This window comes from Stegostoma tigrinum, chromosome 8 (genome assembly GCF_030684315.1).
Source record: "Stegostoma tigrinum isolate sSteTig4 chromosome 8, sSteTig4.hap1, whole genome shotgun sequence".
In the NCBI taxonomy this organism is placed as follows: Eukaryota; Metazoa; Chordata; class Chondrichthyes; order Orectolobiformes; family Stegostomatidae; genus Stegostoma; species Stegostoma tigrinum.
Window position 1 is genome coordinate 91,230,932 of NC_081361.1, and position 20,357 is coordinate 91,251,288.

Sequence of the window (20,357 nt, forward strand, 5' to 3'; positions counted from 1 at the left end):
AATTGTTTGGAATAAACCTAACAAACGTGTAAACATTCATTTTAATCCCATCTGATTCGCAGGAGCAATGTGTGTGGGGTTGAGAGACGAAGAATTAAAATGGCAGTGGTAGCCGCTGTGTTCCCATTGCCTGGAATGTTCATGGAAAGCTTGGAGAATCAAATATGACTGACGAGAGATATGCCCACAGCTTTTATTGTATGTCAAACTTGTGTGACGTTGTTTAAAATAAGTTTTTAAAAGAAACAATGCACTTGGTTTAATTCCCAGAAGCTGTGCTTACAGACAGCATCAGAAACAAAGCCCCACCAACTTCCTGTCGGAGTCTGTCCAGTAATTGGAATGTTCGCACCTGTTAGAAGGGGGAGAAAGCAGTCAGTGCAGGGATCCCCTGTGGTCGTTCCCCTGAAAAACAAGTATACCGTTTTGGATACTGTTGGCGGGTGTGGGGGGTGAGGGGGGACTTTCCAGGGGCATGCAGCAGGGTGCAGGTCTCTGGCACAGAGTCTGTCCCTCTTGCACAGAAGGGAAGGGGGTTTAGGAAGAGAGTGATAGTCATTGGAGTCTCAATAGTTAGAGGGACTGATAGAAGGTTTGCCGGGAATGAAAGAGACTCACGATTGGTGTGTTGCCTCCCAGGTGCCAGGATCCGTGATGTCTCGGATCATGTCTTTGGGGTCCTGAGGGGAGAGGGTGACCAGCCCTAAGTCGCGGTCCACGTAGGCACCAACAACATAGGCAGAAAGAGGGAGCGGGATGTCAGGCAGGATTTCAGGGAGCTAGGGTGGAAGTTGAGAGCTAAAACAAACAGAGTGGTAATCTCTGGTTTGTTACCCGTGCCACGTGATAGCGACGCATAGAACAGGGAGAGATTTCAGCTGAGCACGTGGCTGCAGGGATGGTGCAGGAGGGAGGGCTTCAGGTACATAGACAATTGGAGCTCATTCTGGGGAAGGTGGGACCCCTACAAACAGGACGGTATCCACTTGAACCAGAGGGGCACTAATATCCTGGGTGGGAAATTCACTAGTGCTATTCGGGTGGATTTAAACTAGCTCAGAAGGGGGATGGGAAACTGAGGTGTAGTCCTAGTAAACAGGAGGATGAGCGTAGGGAGGACATGGTCAGGACTTTGCAGGGTCAACAAGGCTGTTCAATGCTGTTGTCTTTTCCAATGCCTTGGTCAATGCCAGTTGATACATCCGGTTTTATTTCTTTGAGACTTTGTAACAAATGTTACAACTAAATGGCTTGCTAGGACATTTCAGAAGGCAATGAAGAGTTAACCACATTACTCGGATCTGTAGTCACGTGTCGGCCATACCAGGTGGGGATGGTAGATTTCCTTCCCTGAAGGACATTAGTGATGCACATGGACTTTTCCTACAATTGACAATAGCTTCATGGTCATCAGTAGATTCTGAATTCCATTTTTTTGATTTATTGAATTCAAATTCCACATTCTGGCATGGATGGATTTGAACCCAAGTTTCCAGAATGATAACTGAGTTTCTGGATTAATAGTCGAGCAATAATAACACCAGGCCATCCCCTTCCCCTTTGAACCCGTATCTCCAGAGTATTAGCATGATGCTCTACATTTCCACCCTGACATTATCACTGTACAACTGCCTGCTATAAAAGCTACAGTGTTCTGTCACACACCTGATTTGTACCTTGTCCATGATAGAGAGGATCTGGGAGTCAGGAGATGATCTACTCATTTCAGAATATCCAGCTTCTGACTACCCTCAGCTTGCTACACGAAGCCACTCACAGCACAAACCTGTGTCTCGTCAATGCTTTGTGTGAAATAAATTTTATGAAAAATCTTACCTGGTCCATACTCCCAGAAACATCTAGGACTAAGCAGAGCACACGGTCTTTAGCCTGTAGCAGTGTGAAGGTTGGTGTCACTGACCCACTGTAAGGTGAGCGATTGTTTCTGAAATCCTGCGACTTGCTGATTACATCCCAAGTGCTCCTGGAGTCGCACATTTTGTTTTGCATATTCGGTGCTTCAGGATTGTGAGTCTTATCATCACAGAATTCAGCCACCTGGGTAAAAACATGATGCAACAGGTTATCAGGCTACAGATAGATTGGGGTAGGGGTGGGTTATTTTTACCTTCTGTACCCAGGAAGAATAGTGTCGCCCCCCCCACCCCCCTTGTGAAACTCAGCAGATCAATATTGCATTGATTCTCAAGGACACGTCACAGATCCAGTGCAAGAAGGAATCCACGATGTAAATTTACAGCGGCTCTTGGTGATTATAACTCATCTCTAATTTGCTGATAACATCATGATATGCATTTTAACCAAGAAAAGGACAAAATTGTCAAATGCTTCAATATTGTATGTTGTGTACTGCCTTTCCCCAGGCTATGGCGTCTGATAACCGACAGACACCAAACTGTACATTATCATCAATCTCAAGGGGTCGGCTCTATGTCACCTGCAGGAGGAAGCTGGAGATGTGGAAATTGCAGGTGACAGCTGTCACTCCATTGAAGAGGAGACTCTTCCAATCTGCAGCTACAAAGGGGAAAGTGATGCTGAGGAATTGAGGGAGATGGCATGGTGGCTCAGTGGTTAGCACTGCTGCCTCATTCGCCAGGGAGTCCAGGCTCTATTTCAGCCACAGGTGACTATCTGTGTGAAGTCTGAACACTCTACCCATGTCTGCATGGGTTTCCACTGAGTGCTGTGGTTTCCTCCCATATTCCAAAGACGTAGAGGCTGGGTGGATTGGCCATGATAAATGGGGTAACTGGAGGGCGATGCAAACTTGATGGGCCACATGGTGTCTTTCCACACTGAAGGGATTCTATGAAATTGCAGGTCTCTATCAAAGTGCTGCCCATACAAAGATTTCAGTTGGCCGGACAGCATGTTTATGATGCAGAGTGACACCAATAACATGGGTTCGATTCCTTCACTGGCTGAGGTTTCCATGAAGGACTGTCCTTGTCAACCTACTCCCTCACCTGAGTTGTGGATACTCTCTTGTTAAGCAATCACCCATTGCCTCAGTCCAATGGGAATCTTCACTTTACTTTTACGCTCAGTACGAGGGTATAGGTATCTCCGGCAGGATCTGATTGACCGTGATGAGGACCTTCTTGAATCTCAGCAGTGTACATGGCCTGTACCCTTTGTAACAAGAGGGGGATTTCAGTGATAATGAAGGATTAATGATAATTTTCAAAATTGGGATTAATATGGGACTTTGAGGAGGATCTGGACAAGAGAGTATCCACAACTCAGGTGAGGGAGTAGATTGACAAGGACAGTCCTTCATGGAAACCTCAGCCAGTGAAGGAATTGAACCCATGTTATTGGTGTCACTCTGCATTATAAACATGCTGTCCAGCCAACTGAAATCTTTGTATGGGCAGCACTTTGATAGAGACCTGCAATTTCATAGAATCCCGGCAGTGTGGAAAGACACCATGTGGCCCATCAAGTTTGCATTCCCATTGTTATGAAGTTATTTCCTTATTAGTATTTTCTTTGAGGATTTGTGTTGAAAGAATTACAGGCAATTGTTTGTTTGTCAACTCTCGGCACACATCTGGACCTCTTTCTTGAACGGATCACTAAATGACTCATTGGAACATTTTCAGAAAGACGCTTCTTGGAAGTCACATAGCTTAAGTTAATTACTTGCACTCATTTACTGGATCATGGCTGTCAATATTGTTTGGAATTCAGTTGCTAAAATAGTTCAGATAAACACATCAGCCTCTGCTGATCTTTTGAGGGACCAGTGCAGTAACCAAACACTGTTTCAGCTGTTCTCCAGGAATACTTATTGATCTGTATTTCTTTGCAACTAAATTATATCTGCAAGGATCTCTGTGGTGACTGTCTGTCTTTGATGTGTATGTGCCAGGAAGCTATTTGAAAGCCTTATCCTTATTCTTCATTCTGTTTCCTTTCTTCTTCAAAGAGTTAATCATTTTTTGACATTTCATTTTCAAAAATTTGTTCTGTGTTGAATTTAATTTTTTTAATTGAACTATGTTTGGTTATTTATTAGATTTATATTTTATGCCTTCTGATTGTGTGGTTGTATCTTTCTTGAATCAATTTTGTTTTATAATAAATCAATCAATTTGTTCTTTATTAGAGACTAAAGATTAGTTTAATGGAGCTTTTGTATTCTGAATTTCATATTGATAAAGTATTGTTGGGTATATTGGTAACTGGATAAAATATATATATTTATAATGTGAACAGTGGAATGATGGCACTAAGCGGAGGCAGTGCACTCCCCAATCTCAGTCACAAAACAATTTTCTGCTTTTTTTGCTTAACTGTAAGGTCCTGTTGAAGAAGCCTTAGTGACAGATGCAATGCACCCTGTAACTGTTATACAATCAAACTGCTGTTTGTTAATAGTGGAGCAAGTGAATGTTTAAAGTGCCCAATGGAACTGGCCAAATGGACTTCTTTGTGTTGATGATGTTGAACTATTTTGTAGTTACAGTCATACAGGAAGCAGCCCATCATGGTTTTGACCTGTGCGGAGGTTTGGGGACCGCTTTGCAGAACACCTCCGCTTGGTTCGCAACAAACAACTGCACCTCCCAGTCGCAAACCATTTCCACTCCCCCTCCCATTCTCTTGATGACATGTCCATCATGGGCCTCCTGCAGTGCCACAATGATGCCACCCGAAGGTTGCAGGAACAGCAACTCATATTCCGCTTGGGAACCCTGCAGCCTAATGGTATCAATGTGGACTTCACCAGCTTCAAAATCTCCCCTTCCCCCACCGCATCCCTAAACCAGCCCAGCTCTTCCCCTCCACCCACTGCATCCCAAAACCAGTCCAACCTGTCTCTGCCTTCCTAACCTGTTCTTCCTCTCACCCATCCCTTCCTCCCACCCCAAGCCGCACCCCCATCTCCTACCTACTAACCTCATCCCACCTCCTTGACCTGTCCGTCTTCCTTGGACTGACCTATCCCCTCCCTACCTCCCCACCTATACTCTCCTCTCCACCTATCTTCTTTTCTCTCCATCTTTGGTCCGCCACCCCCCTCTCCCTATTTATTCCAGAACCCTCACCCCATCCCCCTCTCTGATGAAGGGACTAGGCCCGAAACATCAGCTCTTGTGCTCCTGAGATGCTGCTTGGCCTGCTGTGTTCATCCGGCCTCACATTTTATTACCTTCAGGCTTGAGATGCTTTTTCCTGCAGAGCAGAAATACAGGCCCTTCCCTTCCAGAGTTCTGAATGTTTCTGACCTAAACATTCTCATCCCTAAGCCATTCAGCAAACTGGGAACCAATCATATTGCTGTCGACAGGGGGATGGCTTTTGTCATCATTAGCTGATCAGTCTTCCATGCAACAATCAACTACTTGTTGCCTGATGAATCTCCATTTAAACACAACCCCCTGGCTCTAGGCCATCTGTGATGAGAGATTCCCCACCACTTGCACAGATAGCTCTTGTAATGAGTAACAGGTAATATGCTTCAGGAATATATTGCAAATCCTTCAGTAGCCTCGGTTTTTAAACCAGTCATTTTCTTATTTCTGATATTTCTGACTACAATCAGAAATGCAGAAAATAAAAAGATATGCTCTTTGCAGTGTGCAGTACATGAGGTGTTCCCTAACCAGTATTATATATGGTTCTTGCATAGCCTCCCGGCCTTCATGCTCGAGGCCTGAATAAATACAGGCATGTATCTGTATTTATCACGTTATCCAACTGTCCTTTTTTATCTTCAGGGAGCATGCACTCTAAGCCTAATCTTTTCTCCTACACTTGTAATTTACCATTTATTGTATATTCATTTTCCTTGTTTTCACCTGCCTCACCCCTGTAAATGCATTCCCTCTCCATTCTCTGGATGGAATTTCATTTATCACCTGCCTGACTAATCCATTTATATTTTCTGCTGTCTGCAGTTTGCTTTTCAAACATTAAATATGCAGCCAAGTTCTGATAATAAAGACAAACATTTTAATAACTTAAATCTGAATCTCTTACATATATCATGAAAAATGTGGAATCTCATACACACCACTGAGAACAAGCTTCCAGTCACAAAGATATCACTAGATCCTACTTAGGACATCAGAGCTAATGTTTTATCCGACTTCTCACTTGTTCATAGATCCCATATAAACTTTTACTGTTCTGACCAGCCTGTCATGTGAGATTTTGCTTTCAATAATCCATGGAAACCATGGCAAATACATTAACCAGATAAACCCTTCGTATCACTTGTTCAACAATTCAACCTGGTTAGTCAGACTCAGTCCTTGCTGAACAAATCCATCCCGTCTGTCCTTGATTAGTTTGCACCTTTTTAAATGATAACCTATGCTGTTCCTTGGGCTTTTTTTTAATGATTGTCCCACCAACGAGACAAGACATGTTTATTTAGAAAAGCTGAGGACAAAATTCTTTTGGACAGGATTGTCATGGAGCGTAGTTTGAGAATTAAGGCCAGGCCATTCAGGAGACATAGTAGGAACTGCAGATGCTGGAGAATCTGAGATAACAAAGTGTGGAGCTGGATGAACACAGCAGGCCAAGCAGCATCAGAGGAGCAGGAACGCTGACATTTCAGGCCGAGACCCTTCTTCAGATATGGGGGAGGGGAAGGGGGTTCTGAAATAAATTGGGAGAGAGGGGGGAGGCAGATAGATGACGGATGGAAGGGAAGGTAGATGGAGAGGAGACAGGCAGGTCAAAGAGGTGGTGATGGAGCCAGTGAAGGTGAGTGTAGCTGGTGAGAAACGGAGGAAATAGGTCAATCCAAGGAGGATGGACAGGTCAAGGGGGCTGGATGAGGTTAGTAAGTAGGAGATGGGCATGGGGCTTGAGGCAGGAGGAAGGACAGGAGATGTAAGGAGGCATTTCTACACACAATGATTTTTGGAACTCCCTTCTGCAAACAGCAGTGCACGCTGGATCGGCTGATGATTTAAAATCTGAGATTGTTTATTTTTTGTTTAGCAAAGGTATCAAGGGATATTGGCCAAAGGAGGGTGTATGGAGTTAGGCCACAGATCAGCCAGGATCTCATTGAATGGTGGATCGAGGAGCTAAAAACCCTATTCTTCTTCCAATGTTTCTACATTCCTATGCGAGGTAGTGAGGCAAAATTTCATCGCCTTTGATGACTGATACAGAAGTTCAATCTTGGTCATGATGTTCTAACATTTACAAACTTCCTGTCTTACATCTACTGGAGCAGATTGCACAAACAAAATGTTACCCTGTCGGCACTGTAAGTTACCAAGATAACACAGGAGACATTTTTCAATGTTGTCCGACCTTGTTACTTCACTGGTTCCTTCATGTAAATAGAAGGGCACTAGTTCATTATATTCATCGAAAACTCCCCACTGAAGATGAGCCCATTCGTGAACAAATACTCTATCTGTAGAAACAAGAGCACTTTCTGTTAAAATAAAAATCCAATACATACACTTGCTGAAAGAAATAGCCTCTTGATCAACCAAAATATTTGAGCAACCGACACACTCCTGGTCCAATAGGTGCCAGATAATAAAAGGTTTGCAGTATTTCCAACTTTGCTTTCATCATACCTCATTATCATAATAACTCCTACATTCATTTTATCCAAAAGTTTGCAATTTCAAATAAACCTGTTGGACTTGAACCTGGTGTTGTGTGATTTCTGACCTTGTCCAGCCCAGTCCAACACCGGCACCTCCACATTATAAGTATCAGCTTGGATAATGTTTACCAGCTAGCAATCTTAATTCAGTGCGCAAAGCGTATGCTTCTACATTCTAAATTACTTCAGATGATTTACCTTTCGGTCCATAAACTGAAGCCAGGCTGCTGTTCAGTATAAAGTTCGGTGTGAGGTGAATGTACCGTCCTTTCTCACCACATCCGCCATACTGAAGGGTGTATGGGTCATCTCCGTATTTACGGTTTGGTTCAGCAATGATCACATCCGCCTAGGAAAAGGCAACGGATATAAGAATCTGTTGATATCTGATATCTGCTGTCATAACTTTGGCTCGTATTGTGCAAGCCTGAACTGAAATGTTACGCCTAAAAGTATCATTGGCAACACTATCACAGCATTCACCTCAGACTGATCTTCTCACTGACATTCAGTTTGGGTTTTGCCAGGAGTACTCAGCCCCGAACTTCATTCCGGCCTTGGTCCAAACATGGACAAAAGAGATGAACTCCGGAGAGGAGGTGAAGGTGACCGCTGTTGACATTGAACCAAGTTCTGACCAATAGTTTCTTTAAAATTCACTCATGAGGTATGGGTGTTGCTGGCTGGCCAGCATTTATTGCCTGCCCTGAACTGCCCTTGAACTGAGTGACTTGCTGGGCCATTTCAGAAGAAAAGTGAGAATCAACCAGATTGCTGTTGGCAGGGGGGGAAATTGTTGCAGAGATAGTAGGAACTGCAGCTGCCAGCCAGAAACATCAGCTTTTCTGCTCCTCCGATGCTGCTTGGCTCATCCAGCTCCACACCTTGTTATCTCAGATTGCTGTGGGGTTGGGAGTCATATAAGTCAGACCAGAGAAGGATGGCAGGTTTCCTTGCCAGAAGGACATTAGGGAGCCAGAAAGCATTTTACCAGCAATCAACATTGGTTTCATGGTCATCAGTAGATTCGTGATTCCAGATTCTTCTAAAAATTGAATTCAAATTCCACCATCTGTTATGGCAGGATTCATACCCAGGTCAACAGATACCTGTCAAGTCGCATTAATTAGCCCTAAAAAGAACTGAGGTCAATGGGAATCAGGGTCAAAGACTCCACTGTTTGGAGTCATACTTGGCACAAAGGAAGATGGCTGTGATTGTTTGTAGTCAATCATCTCAGCTCCAAGACATCACTTCAGGGATTCCTAAGGGCAGTGACCAGATCCCAACCATCTTCAGTTACTTAATAAATGATCTTCCCTCCTTCATGAAGAGGAATGTTCACTGATAATTGTATAACGTTCAGCACCATTTGCAACTCCTCAGGTAGTGAAGAGATCTATGTTCAAATGCAATGAGATCTGAATAACATTCAGGGTCGGACTATTAAGCAGTAAGTTATATTTATGTGTCATGATTACCAGTCAGTGACCACAAGAGAGAATGCAAGTATTGCCTGTTACCATTCAATGACTTTCCTGTTGCTGAATCCCCAACTGTCAGCATCCTGGGAAGAGTAATTCCATTAACCAGAAGCTGAATCGGACTAATAGGAGGTTCAAGTGTAGGCTTGAAGCTAGGGATTATACAAGGAGTAACTCACCTGACTAGTGATGGAATACTCCCCATTTCCCTGGATGAGTGCAGCTCCACCAACAGTCAAAAACTTGTCACTGTGTCAAAATCCTTCCTAACAGCACTGTGAGTGCACTGCACAACATGGGCTACAATGGTTCCAGAAGGCAGCTCACCACTACCTTCCCTGGGGCAGTTAAGGCTGGTCAATAAATGCTGGCCTTGTTAACAATGCCTGCTTCCTGAAAACTAACTATCATAAAATCTGAATTATTATGGTTGTCTTAGTTACAGGGTTAGTGTGCTATCAGTAATTCTGTTGTGCTTTTATAGCTGCTGGGCATCACTCATTTCAAATTCTAACATTGGCTGTAACAGGCTTTAGAACATAGAAAATAGAACAGTGGAGCACAGTGTTGCAAAGTTGAGTAGAGTATTTGTGGATTGGGAGGCAGAATGTTAGAATGAGTTCGTAAAATGATGGAGGGGAAGAATGTGTGGTCCCTTTAGAAGATGATGTACTTTTTCCATGATTGAAGATTTTAAAACTCTCTGTGAGATTTTTAAAAGAATTTGACAGCAGAAGGCGTTCCTGACCAAAGGAAGCAGAGAAGGCACTGATATTCTGGAAGACATGTCATGTCTGTAATTTTTAAGAGTTTAAGTTTTACGTTTTTTTGAAATTAAGAGGGATTTGTTTTTGGAACTGCACAAGAATTGTTCAGTTTGTTTAGCTCTGTTAATTTGTTCACTGTTTGAGTTAGATAAGTAAATTGTTACTTGTTGGTTCTAGAGTGACCGTCAGGAGTTTATTTAACGTCCCCTTTATTATAGCTTGAGGATGAAAGGCAGGCGATGCCACTCTTCACACTTCTTTTAACTGATTATAAGGTAGGGTGTGCCTCTCTGGGTGTTTTGGTTTTTGTTATCACAGGTTAGGGGGGTGGGGAGTCAACTTTCGGTTTTAACAACAAGTACAGGCCCTTTGGCCCACGATGTTATGCCGAACTTGACGCCAAATGAAACTAATCCCTTCTGCCTGCCCTTGGTCCATATCCCTCCGTTCCTTGCATATTCATGTGCTTATGTAAAGTCCCTTAAATGCCTTTAACATATCTGCCTCCACCACCACCCCTGGATAGTGCATTCCAGACTTCTCTCGGTGTAAAAAAAACGCCCTTGGATTTGACCCCAAGTCCCCAGAACATTCCCTGGGTCTTTAGGTTAAGAGTCCAGCAATGTTATCACAAAGACGTCACCTCCCCGTACTTGGGCTTATGTTTCACATGAGCCTCCTTCCTCTAACCCTACCTGCATAACGTTTTATTTCTTTTTTGCCTGTTTGTTTATTCCAGCTTCCCCTTAAGTAGATAATGAAATCCATCTCATTTGCTCAGTTATGGTGATCTTCATATGTAGGTTTTTGTAACAGACTCAAACTGATAGAGTTAACTTGACAAACTTTGATCGAGGCTTCCTATCATTGGTATGAAATGTGCTATTCAGTCTGTCCCCAAATTTGGAAGTTAGTGACTGTGGAGTCGGCACCATCTGGGCTCCTGTCCTCAGACTTGTCCTCTTTTTCTTTTGTTTTCCTTTACTCCCTTTCATCTTTTCTCTGTTTGGTTTAGTTTTCACGAAAACGTACCTGATAAAGAGAGCAGGAAGTCAGCTTTGATGGGTTCTGGAGCAGCGGTGTCTTCACAGGCAGTATGACTATAGAGTCGGTTGGCCTGTGAAGCCTGGACCGGGCTCTCGCTTTCATGTGGAGCGGGCCTCTGGCAGTGACATGGCCTGGGCTGGTGAGGCCCTGGAGGGGTCTCCTGGTGGTGATATGGCCTGGCCTGGTGAGGCCCTTGAAGGGGGCCCCTGATAGTGCATCGCCTGGCCTCGTGAGGCCCTGTAGGGGTCTCTGGCAGCGTTGTGGCGAGGACTTGTGAAGCCCAGAGCGGGGTCCCTGCTGGCTGCATGGTGTGGGCTTGTGCAGCCTGAAGCAGGACCGCAGAGGTAGAGGAAGGAAAACTTAGACTCTTTTCAAGTTATCTTTCAACATTTTTTATCTTGGTTTAAGTTAATGAGAATGGCATCTACGCACGGCAATGGTACACATTTTTCACTGTAGTTTACATGGGATACACATGACCATAAAAGATTCAAATTCAAATTCTTGAACTCTCTCCTGTGTGCTTTTGGTTCTTGGCCCTGTTATTGTGTAATATCTAATACCCAAGCCATTATTATTCTGACAGTTCCACATTTTCCCTGTTATTTGTGTCAGAAGCTTCTCCTGAAGTCTTGGGCGGCTGTGTTTCCTACTGATAATTTTGTTTGCAACACTTAGCTCTGGATTCTCCTTCACAAGGCAAAACAAGTGGTTGATTTTAAACATATGGCATGCCAGCTGTGAAAGAAGAAGCAATTTTACTCAGTTCTAATGTTACACCTGAAGGTAATGATGCTACAACCAGAAGAAAAAACAATTATCGCAGATCCAAAGTGGATGCTTTCATTTCCCAAGTGGCTGAGGAAATAATAATGTGTCACAACATTGGAAAATGCTGATTTTCCTTATTGACTGCAAACAAATGCCATCCTTCTTTTAAAAGTTATTCTCTCATGGGATGTAATTGTTACCATCCTCATAAGAATAAAAGGACATAAAACAAAGGAGCAGGATTAGGCCATTCACCCCCAATTCCCAGGCATGGCCTGGCAGTCAACAATACTGTGGCTATTCTGAGAGAGACCTCAACACATCTTTAATGCCAGCTCCTCATAGCCCACAACTCCCTATAATACCTCCTCTTTAGACACTTTCGATGATCTAGCCTCCTCAACTCTTTGGGGTTCCACTCCACTCTGGGAGAAGAAATTCTTTCACACCTCAGTTTTAAACAAATGTTCATTTAATCTGGAACTAGTTTGAGCTTCCCCACGAATGGAAGCAACATCTAAACTTCTACACTATCGGGTGTTATGGACAGGACCAAAGCCCTCCAAATATTTTAAGAAAATGATCTAGACCCTAACTTGTTGTTATTTTCAAGGTAAGTGTGAGGTGTTACATTCCAGATGCCATTCAATTGGTCATATTACTGGACTTAAAGCAAAACACACTTTGTTTCAACTGTCCTGTAAAAATACAGACAAAATAAAAGTAATAGAAAAGAATTGGTTTAATTCACTCTGTTGAAATGCTTAACTAAATTAAATTGGTATTAACTACTAATAATTAACTGTTCTAATGTAGTAACATCTCATAACACACCCTTTGCAAAGGCTTATTCAATAAACTAGACTGTCTCACATGTAATTCTAACAGCAAAAAAAACTCAAGTTTTAGCTGTAACACAAACAGGGATAAAGGCTTTCACATTCCAATTTCACAACCTGACCAGGAACTGTAACTGAAACCAAAACTAAAACTAACCCTTTCTGAAGAAGGGTCCTGGCCCGAAATATCAGCTTTCCTGCTCTTCTGATGCTGCCTGGCCTGCTGTATTCCTTCAGCTCCACATTGTGTTATCACTAAAAATCTTGGTTTGATGGGAGTGTGGCCCCACCCATTCAGGCTGCTTCTATTGTCCCAACCTCTTTTTTTAAAAAAGCTGAAGCCTCACTAGCTGTTTACGTTAATGGCATGCGCATACTCTCACCACCGCTTTCTCAACTGTCCTTCATTAAAAAATGGACAAATTTTGCCTTTTAAAGCTGAAGTATTGTTACACAGGTCCCCTTGGAATCTTTTTGTTTCAATAATAACACACCCATCGTTCTTCTAACACTAACCTGTTTAACTGTTCATGATAAGTCAACCCCTTCATCCCAGGACCAAGCCCAGTGAATCTCTTTTGAACTACCTGCAATGCTTGTACATCCATGTACCAGGGGAATCTTCAACCAGAGAGAATCTAAACATTGTCCCTTGAAATCACTCACTGAATCACCCACGATTAACATGCTGGGGTGGCCTTTGGCCAGAAACTGAACTGGACTAGTTATATAAATTTGTAGATCCAGCAGCAAGTCAGTGGTCAGAATCCTGCAAAGAATATGTCACCTCCTGGCTTTGTCAAACCTGACACCATCTTCAAGGAACAAGTCAGGAGTGTGATGTAATGCTGTGTATTTGCCTGGATGGCTGCAGCTCCAACAGCACTCAAAACACCATCCAAACAAAGCAGTATACTTGATTGGCATCACATCTGCAAGCATCAAATCCCTCTACCACCCACACCCAGAAACAGCAGCATGTACTATCTGCACAATGCACAGCAGAAATTCACCAAAGATCCTTTGACCATTCCTCCAACCCTGAACCACTGCTATCCTGAAGGATAAGAAGTGCAGCTACATGGGAGCACCAACGCCTACAAGTTCCCCTCCAAGCCACTCACCACCTTGACTCAGAAATATACTGCCATTCCTTCACTGTCACTGGGTGATATCTCAAAATTCCCTCCCTTATGGCATTGTGGTTCTATCCACATGGACTGCAGCAGTTCAAGAAGGCAGCTCATTGCTATCTTCTCACGAGCAGCAAGGGAATATCATTTAAAAGACAATTCTATCGTTGTGGGTCTGGTGTCACTTGAAATTTCATCTAAACTAAACTTGGCAATTTCCATCCCTAAAACTAGAATACAAAAGTAGGAATGTGATGCTGAGGCACTGTAAAGGTCTGGGCACAATGCATTTGAAATATAACGTAAGCAGTTTTGGACTCCACATCCAAGGAAGGACACATTGCCAGAAGAGATTTACAAGAATGATCCTGGGGATGAAGGGTTTGTCATATGTGGAGTGGGTAAGTACTCCCGGTCTCTACATGGAGTTAAGAAGGATGAGGGGAATCTGACACTTACAGAATACTGTGAGGCCTGGATAGAGTGACCACAAAGAAGATACTTTCACTTGTAGGAGAGACAAGAACCCAAGGGCACAGCTCAAAGTGAAGGGATGAGTCTTCAGAGCTCAGATGAGAAGGAATTTCTTCAGGCAGAGGCAGCGAATCTGTGGAAATCATTGCAGCAGAAGGTTATGGAAGCCAAGTCATTGAGTGTATTTATATCCGTGGTAGGTAGAGTCAGAAGTCAAATGACGCCAGGTTATAGTTCAACAGGTTTATTTGAAGTCACATATGCTTTTGGAGCGCAGCCCTTCATCAGGTGTAATGACAGTGCTGAGCACACAAACACAGAGTGTATAGGCTGAGAGATCAAGGGCAGAGAGATCAAAAGATCATTCAACTGGTGTGCGTGGACTGTCAGATGATAAGCATCTACAGAGGACCACGAGTGTCAGATAGTGAGTAAAGTGTTGAAAAGTCAATGTCAGAGCTGTACTGTCATGACAATCAGGCAGAGCCACAGGAATATACAAAAGGTGACTTCTCAGGTCAGACACTCACACTCACACACACTCTCTCATACATATACTCTCACAGTCCCACATGCTCCCACTCCGCTCCACACCCTCACCCCACCACACACGCACACACACAGAAATCTATGGAGTAAATCATTCATCCAAGATATTTGTTTATTTACGGATACATTCAATTTTGTTGAAAAAACACACAATTTGTAATCGCAGTCAGTGTGGTATCTTCTAAATTCCAGCTTTTGGAGTAAAACCAGCCTGATTCCAGGTTAAAACTCTGAGACAGATTTTGAACAAAGCCTCACACCTACAATTCAGTGTCTGATCTGAATAATACCTTTTGTATATTCCTATCACTCTGATTGTCATGGTAGCACAGTACTGACATTGACTTTATAAACACTTTGCTCACCGTCTAACACTGTAGGTCACCTGCAGAAACTTACCATTTAGCACTCCACTCATACCAGTTCTGTGATCGTTTGATGTGTTTGCCTATAAACTATGTCTGTGTGCTCTGGAGTCTGACCGCTCCTGACGAAGGGGCAGCATAGGAAAGCCTGTGTGCTTCCAAATTAACTGTTGGACTACAACCTGGTGTGTGACTTCTGACATTGTCCACCTCATTCCAACCCCAGCACCTCCACATCATTGCAGTAGATAGGCTCTTAATAAGTAGAGGGATCAAGGGACTTGGGGAGAAGGTTGGAGAAAGTGGTTGAGAAACATATCAGCCATGATCAATTTACAATGCAGACTCAATGGACAAATGGCCTAATTATGCTCCTTTATCTTTTGGTCCAGATGGCATTGGTGAACCAGATGGGTTGTCCCCACAACAATGAGCAACAGCCTCATGGTCATAATCAGATTCTGAATTCCTGATTTTTCAAATGGATTCAAACTCTACCACAGGTCAGGGTGGGATTGGAAGCCATGTCCCAGAACATAATCGCATCTCCAGATTAATACAATAGCAGTAATGCTGCTAGGTTACCACCTACACATTACAAACACTGTATGTGTTCAGATAAAAAGCCAAAAGCTTTTCATTGTTATTAATTATTCTGCTTCCGTTTCGTGATGTATTCTGCACATACTTTCTACTGCTTCCTGTCACACATTGATTATCATTCGCCTCTTCGCGACCCTTAATTTTAATCCTGGTTTTGATTTTAAATCTTCACTTCAAATGTTCACTCCCTGCAGTAATTAGTTCAAAGCTCTGTCTATCCCGAGAAGTACATTTCATTGAGATCTTGCTCCCAACGTTGTGGGTCTACCGACGGCAACGGTTCAAGAAGGCAGCTCACACGACCTTCGCAAGGGCAACTAGGGACCAGCATGAATACTAGACCAAGATAATAAAATGTGAGGCTGGATGAACACAGCAGGCCAAGCAGCATCTCAGGAGCACAAAAGCTGACGTTTCGGGCCTAGACCCTTCATCAGAGAGGGGGATGGGGAGAGGGAACTGGAATAAATAGGGAGAGAGGGGGAGGCGGACCGAAGATGGAGAGTAAAGAAGATAGGTGGAGAGAGTGTAGGTGGGGAGGTAGGGAGGGGATAGGTCAGTCCAGGGAAGACGGACAGGTCAAGGAGGTGGGATGAGGTTAGTCGGTAGCTGGGGGTGCAGCTTGGGGTGGGAGGAAGGGATGGGTGAGGGGAAGAACAGGTTAGGGAGGCAGAGACAGGTTGGACTGGTTTTGGGATGCAGTGGGTGGGGGGGAAGAGCTGGGCTGGTTTAGGGATGCAGTAGGGGAAGGGGAGATTTTGAAACTGGTGAAGTCCACATTGATACCATATGGCTGCAGGGTTCCCAGGCGGAATATGAGTTGCTGTTCCTGCAACCTTCGGGTGGCATCATTGTGGCAGTGCAGGAGGCCCATGATGGACATGTCATCTAGAGAATGGGAGGGGGAGTGGAAATGGTTTGCGACTGGGAGGTGCAGTTGTTTATTGCGAACTGAGCGGAGGTGTTCTGCAAAGCGGTCCCCAAGCCTCCGCTTGGTTTCCCCAATGTAGAGGAAGCCAGGTACAGTGGATGCAGTATACCACATTGGCAGATGTGCAGGTGAACCTCTGCTTAATGTGGAATGTCATCTCGGGGCCTGGGATGGGGGTGAGGGAGGAGGTGTGGGGACAAGTGTAGCATTTCCTGCGGTTGCAGGGGAAGGTGCCGGGTGTGGTGGGGTTGGAGGGCAGTGTGGAGCGAACAAGGGAGTCACGGAGAGAGTGGTCTCTCCGGAAAGCAGACAGGGGAGGGGATGGAAAAATGTCTTGGGTGGTGGGGTCGGATTGTAAATGGCGGAAGTGTCGGAGGATGATGCGTTGTATCCGGAGGTTGGTAGGGTGGTGTGTGAGAACGAGGGGGATCCTCTTTGGGCGGTTGTGGGGGGGGGCAGGGTGTGAGGGATGTGTTGCGGGAAATACGGGAGACGCGGTCAAGGGCGATCTCGATCACTGTGGGGGGAAAGTTGCTTGGGTCCTTGAAGAACTTGGACATCTGGGATATGCGGGAGTGGAATGTCTTATCGTGGGAGCAGATGCGGCGGAGGCGGAGGAATTGGGAATAGGGGATGGAATTTTTGCAGGATGTTGGGTGGGAGGAGGTGTATTCTAGGTAGCTGGGGAGTCGGTGGGCTTGAAATGGACATCAGTTACAAGCTGGTTGCCTGAGATGGAGACTGAGAGGTCCAGGAAGGTGAGGGATATGCTGGAGATGGCCCAGGTGAACTGAAGGTTTGGGTGGAAGGTGTTGGTGAAGTGGATGAACTGTTCGAGCTCCTCTGGGGAGCAAGAGTCGGCGCCGATACAGCCATCAATGTACCGGAGGAAGAGGTGGGGATTGGGGCCTGTGTAGGTGCAGAAGAGGGACTGTTCCACGTTACCTACAAAGAGGCAGGCATAGCTGGGGCCCATGCGGGTGCCCATGGCCACCCCCTTAGTCTGTAGGAAGTGGGAGGAGTCAAAAGAGAAGTTGTTGAGGATGTGGACTTCACCAGTTTCAAAATCTCCCCTTCCCCTACTGCATCCCTAAATCAGCCTAGTTCGTCCCCTCCCCCCACTGCATCACACAACCAGCCCAGCTCTTCCCCTCCACCCACTGCATCCCAAAACCAGTCCAACCTGTCTCTGCCTCCCTAACCTGTTCTTCCTCTCACCCATCCCTTCCTCCCACCTCAAGCCGCACCCCCATCTACCTACTAACCTCATCCCACCTCCTTGACCTGTCCGTCTTCCCTGGACTGACCTATCCCCTCCCTACCTCCCCACCTATACTCTCTCCACCTATCTTCTTTACTCTCCATCTTCGGTCCGCCTCCCCCTCTCTCCCTATTTATTCCAGTTCCCTCTCCCCATCCCCCTCTCTGATGAAGGGTCTAGGCCCGAAACGTCAGCTTTTGTGCTCCTGAGATGCTGCTTGGCCTGCTGTGTTCATCCAGCCTCACATTTTATTATCATGGAATTTTCCAGCATCTGCAGTTCCCATTATCCTTGAATACTAGACCAGCCAGCAATACCACCTCACACAAATGAATTTAAAAAAAATACTTACTTGAGAATTTCTTTTTCCTTTTTGGATAGGGCTGGATATTCTTCTTGGCTTTGCATATGGAGGTTATTTATACATGGAGTCTGAACAAATAACCCTAGCTGACCAGGTTAGATCACCACAATCCCCCTTCCCTGTAACACTGTATTTCCCATGGCCAATAGACATAACCTGCACGCCTGTGGGCTATGGGAGGAAACCAGAACATCTCAGGGAAATCTACACAAACATGGGGAGAATGTGCAGACTGCACACAGGCTGTTGCCCAAGACTGGAAGTGAACCCATGTCCTTGGCAGTGGGAGGCAGCTCTGCCAACCACTTGCAGAACTACTTTGCAGGCTTCCTAAATCTCAAAAGAGGCATCTGTTCTCCAGAATCACACAACCCTCTTAATTGTACTGGCTAATTGCTCTGGTTTAGTATTTCAAATTGGCATCAGAGACTCGCAGAGGGAGGAAAGAAATAAAAAACAAGAATACATACAAATAATCATTCATTTGAGCTGTACAAAACGAATTTGACCATTATGTTAAATCTAACACTCTGGTGAAGTCATGATGTTCTGCACAACTGATCTATCTGTTGCATACAAGAATGGACTGGCTTGTGAAACTTAGTCCCCAAAGTACCAGTGTAAATTCTCGAAAGCTGTGCAATAGAAAGGAAAATTATTCTGTTCAGTGACTGACACCTGGGTATTGCTTTAGTTCACACAGAAGATATTCCCTGTGAGCTGTTAAGCCACAGATAATCTTCAGGGGTTAGCAAACACACTCAAGGAAACCTTTCTTGAGCCCCACATTCTGTGAAAATTGCTTTGGAGTCGCTGCTGCTACACCAGTGGGGCAAAATAAAACCCACTCAATTGTGGATGGGTTTTGTGAAGCCCCAGCAGCTGAGCAGGAGGAGATTCCAGGTCATTGTTACTCTTCACAACTGGGTCCTTACCTTCTCGTAGGATTGAGTCGTCGGACTCTGAACCGGGTGGGAACCTACTGGCCACGTTAGAGGCAGAAGGATTTTCACATCTGCAAAATAAACTTGCTGTTTGGTAGCTCGGTGAAGGTAGGAGGAGGCTGCAGTCACTATTTCCTGTAAAGCAAAAACCCAGGTTTATAATCAAAACAGCTCCCTTCGTTCATCAAATGGTGAGAGAGGAAAAGAATCAGAAATTGCCGGAAATCTCAGCAGGTCGAACAGCTCCGTCCAGAGAAAGCCGAGTCAATGTTTCAAGTCCAGTGACACTTCCTCACAATTGAGAAGCAGAGCTTCTTCAAGGTAGGTAAACCTGTAGGAGATGTGGCAGTGAGTTAAGCACAAAACAAAAAGCGATATATTCCTTTCACTCCCCCTCCTCTCAGCAAATGCTGAATTCTAAATATTAAATATAACTTAAAGGAACATGCAGTGAAACAAAATAATTAATTCACTTCAGACAGCACCTCAATAACTCACCTGAATATTTGCAATAAGCTGTTCATTATATTGGGTTTGAGGGTTAATGGCAAAAACTGTGTCTTTATATCCATTATTCTCCAGCCTTATTCCGGAACACTTGAGAATAGAACCGCAGAGAAGATAGCCGAGCCCAAAGATGAAGATTTTTTGGAATCTCATCACTGTTGTTCTCAGCAAACAGGCAGCATGCGTGGAAAGAACAAGCTAAAGTTACGAGTCTAGATCATTCTTCATCAGAACTGGTGTGAACGGAGGGAGCAGTGTTTCACAATGTGCTCAGATTGTCCCCAGACTGTACCTTGTCATGTACATATGTAATAGCCTCCGCTGTCATAACACGTAACTTAAGGCTTTTCTGCAGTGACACGCAGGGCACATGGTTTCCACTGGCATCCAAAAGATTTGACTGCTGTCAAAGTGCCAGCAACAGCTGAAAACAAACAGCAATCTGTTGTTGGTACAGGGCAGCTATAGATGGACAAGTCATAATTTTCTTGTGAATTTTTCACTGTCTATTCTTACCAGCATCAAGGCAGATTTAAGAGGGAACTAAAACAAAGTTGCTGGAAAAACCCAACAGATGTGGAAGTGTCTGTGGAGGAGAAAACAGAATACACGTTTTGGATCCGGTGATCCTTCCTCAGAACTGTTGGTGACTGGCAAAACATCAGTTTATGCACAGAAAATAGAGAGGTGGGCGGGGTAGGGG

The 20,357-nt window shown here is 44.5% G+C and overlaps 1 protein-coding gene across 1 annotated transcript in view; it reads right to left on the reverse strand.

Moving 5' to 3' along the window:
• The window catches only part of LOC132209866 (calcium-activated chloride channel regulator 3A-1-like), a 49,503-nt gene extending 29,696 nt beyond the window's left edge, over positions 1-19,807 (reverse strand). The window contains exons 1-7 of the mRNA XM_059647693.1: positions 19,646-19,807; positions 19,139-19,282; positions 7,814-7,964; positions 7,271-7,414; positions 2,459-2,538; positions 1,837-2,058; positions 310-352 (exon numbers count right to left, since the gene is read on the reverse strand). Coding sequence (XP_059503676.1) covers positions 310-352; positions 1,837-2,058; positions 2,459-2,538; positions 7,271-7,414; positions 7,814-7,964; positions 19,139-19,282; positions 19,646-19,807 — 946 coding nt within the window. The remainder of the gene's footprint in view (positions 1-309; positions 353-1,836; positions 2,059-2,458; positions 2,539-7,270; positions 7,415-7,813; positions 7,965-19,138; positions 19,283-19,645) is intronic.
• Positions 19,808-20,357: the final 550 nt, after the last annotated feature.